The sequence below is a fragment of the Dipodomys ordii genome, unplaced genomic scaffold (genome assembly GCF_000151885.1).
Source record: "Dipodomys ordii isolate 6190 unplaced genomic scaffold, Dord_2.0 Scaffold165, whole genome shotgun sequence".
NCBI lineage: Eukaryota > Metazoa > Chordata > Mammalia > Rodentia > Heteromyidae > Dipodomys > Dipodomys ordii.
The window spans coordinates 536,950-539,448 of NW_012267381.1; the positions used below are offsets into that span (position 1 = coordinate 536,950).

At 36.1% G+C, this 2,499-nt stretch overlaps 1 protein-coding gene across 1 annotated transcript in view; it reads right to left on the bottom strand.

The window, feature by feature from the left end:
- Window positions 1–2,499, bottom strand: part of Tanc2 (tetratricopeptide repeat, ankyrin repeat and coiled-coil containing 2) — a 278,406-nt gene that overhangs the window by 39,987 nt on the left and 235,920 nt on the right. The window contains exon 14 of the mRNA XM_013033239.1: window positions 424–546. Coding sequence (XP_012888693.1) covers window positions 424–546 — 123 coding nt within the window. The remainder of the gene's footprint in view (window positions 1–423; window positions 547–2,499) is intronic.

The following is a 2,499-nucleotide window of genomic DNA, read 5'->3' on the forward strand; positions in this document are numbered from 1 at the left end:
TGAGGCCCTGGGTTCGATTCCTCAGCACCACATAAGCAAAAAGAAAAAAGCCAGAAGTGACGCTGTGGCTCAAGTGGTAGAGCGCTAGCCTTGAGCTGAAGAGCTGAGGGACAGCACCCAGGCCCAGAGTTCAGGCCCCACGACCAGACCCCCCCTCCAAAAAAAGCTCATTTCCCAAAAGACTACAAGCTTCTAGAGCCAGCAGCATCTACATCATATGTCAGAGTCAGCTTATAGAAAGAAGGACAGTAGGTCACTCTTTACTGAATAAAATGTAGCAATTTAAAATACATTGTCAATAAAAGGCTAATAGGAGATAGCCTAAATAGTCTAAATAGTCAACTAAATAGTCACTTGATGTCCTTCTAATTTTATTCTTTCACAGATAATTCTTTAAGTTATTTGTAATTCCTTTGAATTTACCTTTATATTTGGAGTGTAGAGATTTCGTAAAGATGCCAATGCCATAGAAAGACCTTCTGTGCTATAGGAGATCCAGAGACCTTGGAGAATGGAAGATGATACACCAACTTTTTTACTCAAACCCTGAAAAAGGAGTGCAAAACAATTAAATTTTTAGCTTAACTAAAAAGTATCATCAGTAGTAAGTTGATGGCATCTATATTTTTGATACCAATGCATTAGAGCATATCTTCTTATCTTCTTGCCAGCAAAGCCCATCCACTGATGGGGACAAATACTAATAATTTAGGACAAGGTAACTTAAATTGTCTCTAACATTTTTTGGATCTTTACATCTTAATGAATCCATCTAACATCTTTCTTTTCTGCTATATTGCTTTTCTGTACCTTTTAGTCTCCTTGAATACGTTCAAGTAAATTCAAGTAAATATACACTGTAGCAAAGGTAATGTGGTGTGACTGCTGATCATTATTTCATTTTTTTCCTAAGCATTTGGAAAAATTACATTTCTTAGTTTCCTTTATTTAAATGGGTAATATGAATTCTGGTTGATAAAATTTGGATACAAGTAATACATTGCCCTCCCAAAGCTCTTATGTATTTCCATAGTCTGTTCCTCCTTCCTTTCTTTCATTCATTTCTTCCTCCTTCCCTCTTCTCTATGTTCTCTTTGTCTTTTTGAGATAGGGTCCTTTCTTTTAAACATTATTTTAAATAGATGTATGGGGGCATTCAACTTAACATGTCCATTTATGTGAATAATGCATCTTGATTAGAGTTCCCCTTCTAGCAATTCTCCCTCTCTCCATCTATTCATTTTCCTACTGGGTGCATTGTTTCCTAGTTCCACTTTCTGTATGTACATTGAATCTTGTGATTGTATTCATATGCCACTCACCTTTCCATTCAGTCCCACCTTCCATTAGCCTCCATGTCTCCAACCCCTAGTTAAGACATGTTACCGCTTCTTCCTGATACTCATTTTGTTAAACTGTTTATTGTTCAGTAAGGAAATACCCTCATTCTTGAATATACTTTAGTCAGTTTGATTGTTTCTGTATATATATGATCCTGTTTTATGATTCATGTTTTAGGTCAAAGTTCTACATATGAAAGAAAACATGTACCTTTCTATGTAGCCTAGGGTGGGCTCAAACTTGAGATGCCCTTCTGATTTTATTAGAAGATTAAGGTGTATGTAACACACCTGACTCTGTGCATTTTGTTTTTCTTGATTGTAGGTCAGATGCAGAAGTACTAATGGATTCTGAGGTCCAAGATGATTTCAGAACACTATATAGAAGTTACTTTCCTAGTAATCTGCAGCAGATTGCAGTAAAAGCAGGAAATAAATCTTCATTATGTTAAGCCATTGAGACTTTGCAGGTTTGTTATAGCAGCTAGAATTCTTCACCCTGCTTAATAGCCCTAAAACAATCATATCTAATCATCCTTAGGAATAAAAACAAAATAAACCTGATTTTCCATCAGTAACAAAACTTCTCTTAGTAGAACTGGCACAGGTCTCATTGCTAGTGGTTAAAAAGCCCTTTCACATGAACTTTTTCAAAGGAAATTAGAATAATTTGCCATTTAAATTGCCTGATGGCCAGTAGACACTCTTCAGTAATCTTCTGCCAAAATCGGAGTTGAGAGAGTTAAAACAGAAAATCTTGAGGGTAGGAAGTATTAACAGCAAAGTTTGAGACTTAAGTAGATCTGGGAAGGTATAGCTGCTTGCTTTGTTCCTTGGAATGAAGAATATTTTTGCCTGCAATACACCTATGTATATCCAAATCAGCAAGAAATACTTATTTATGAGTTGTCTAATAGAAACTCAAGTCATGTCCTTTCTACAAATGGCCTAAGATCCCTAAGTAAATTAAGAAAAGATTTCCTCCCAAATTTATCAAAGAAACACTGCTTTCCCTCAAATCCCATATAGATCCAAAGACATTAATTGTTGGGGATTTTAACACACCACTCTCCCCACTAGATAGATCAACTCGGCAAAAACTCAACAGAGAAACCGCAGATCTAAACAGCTGCATAGATCAACTAGACTTAACAGACAT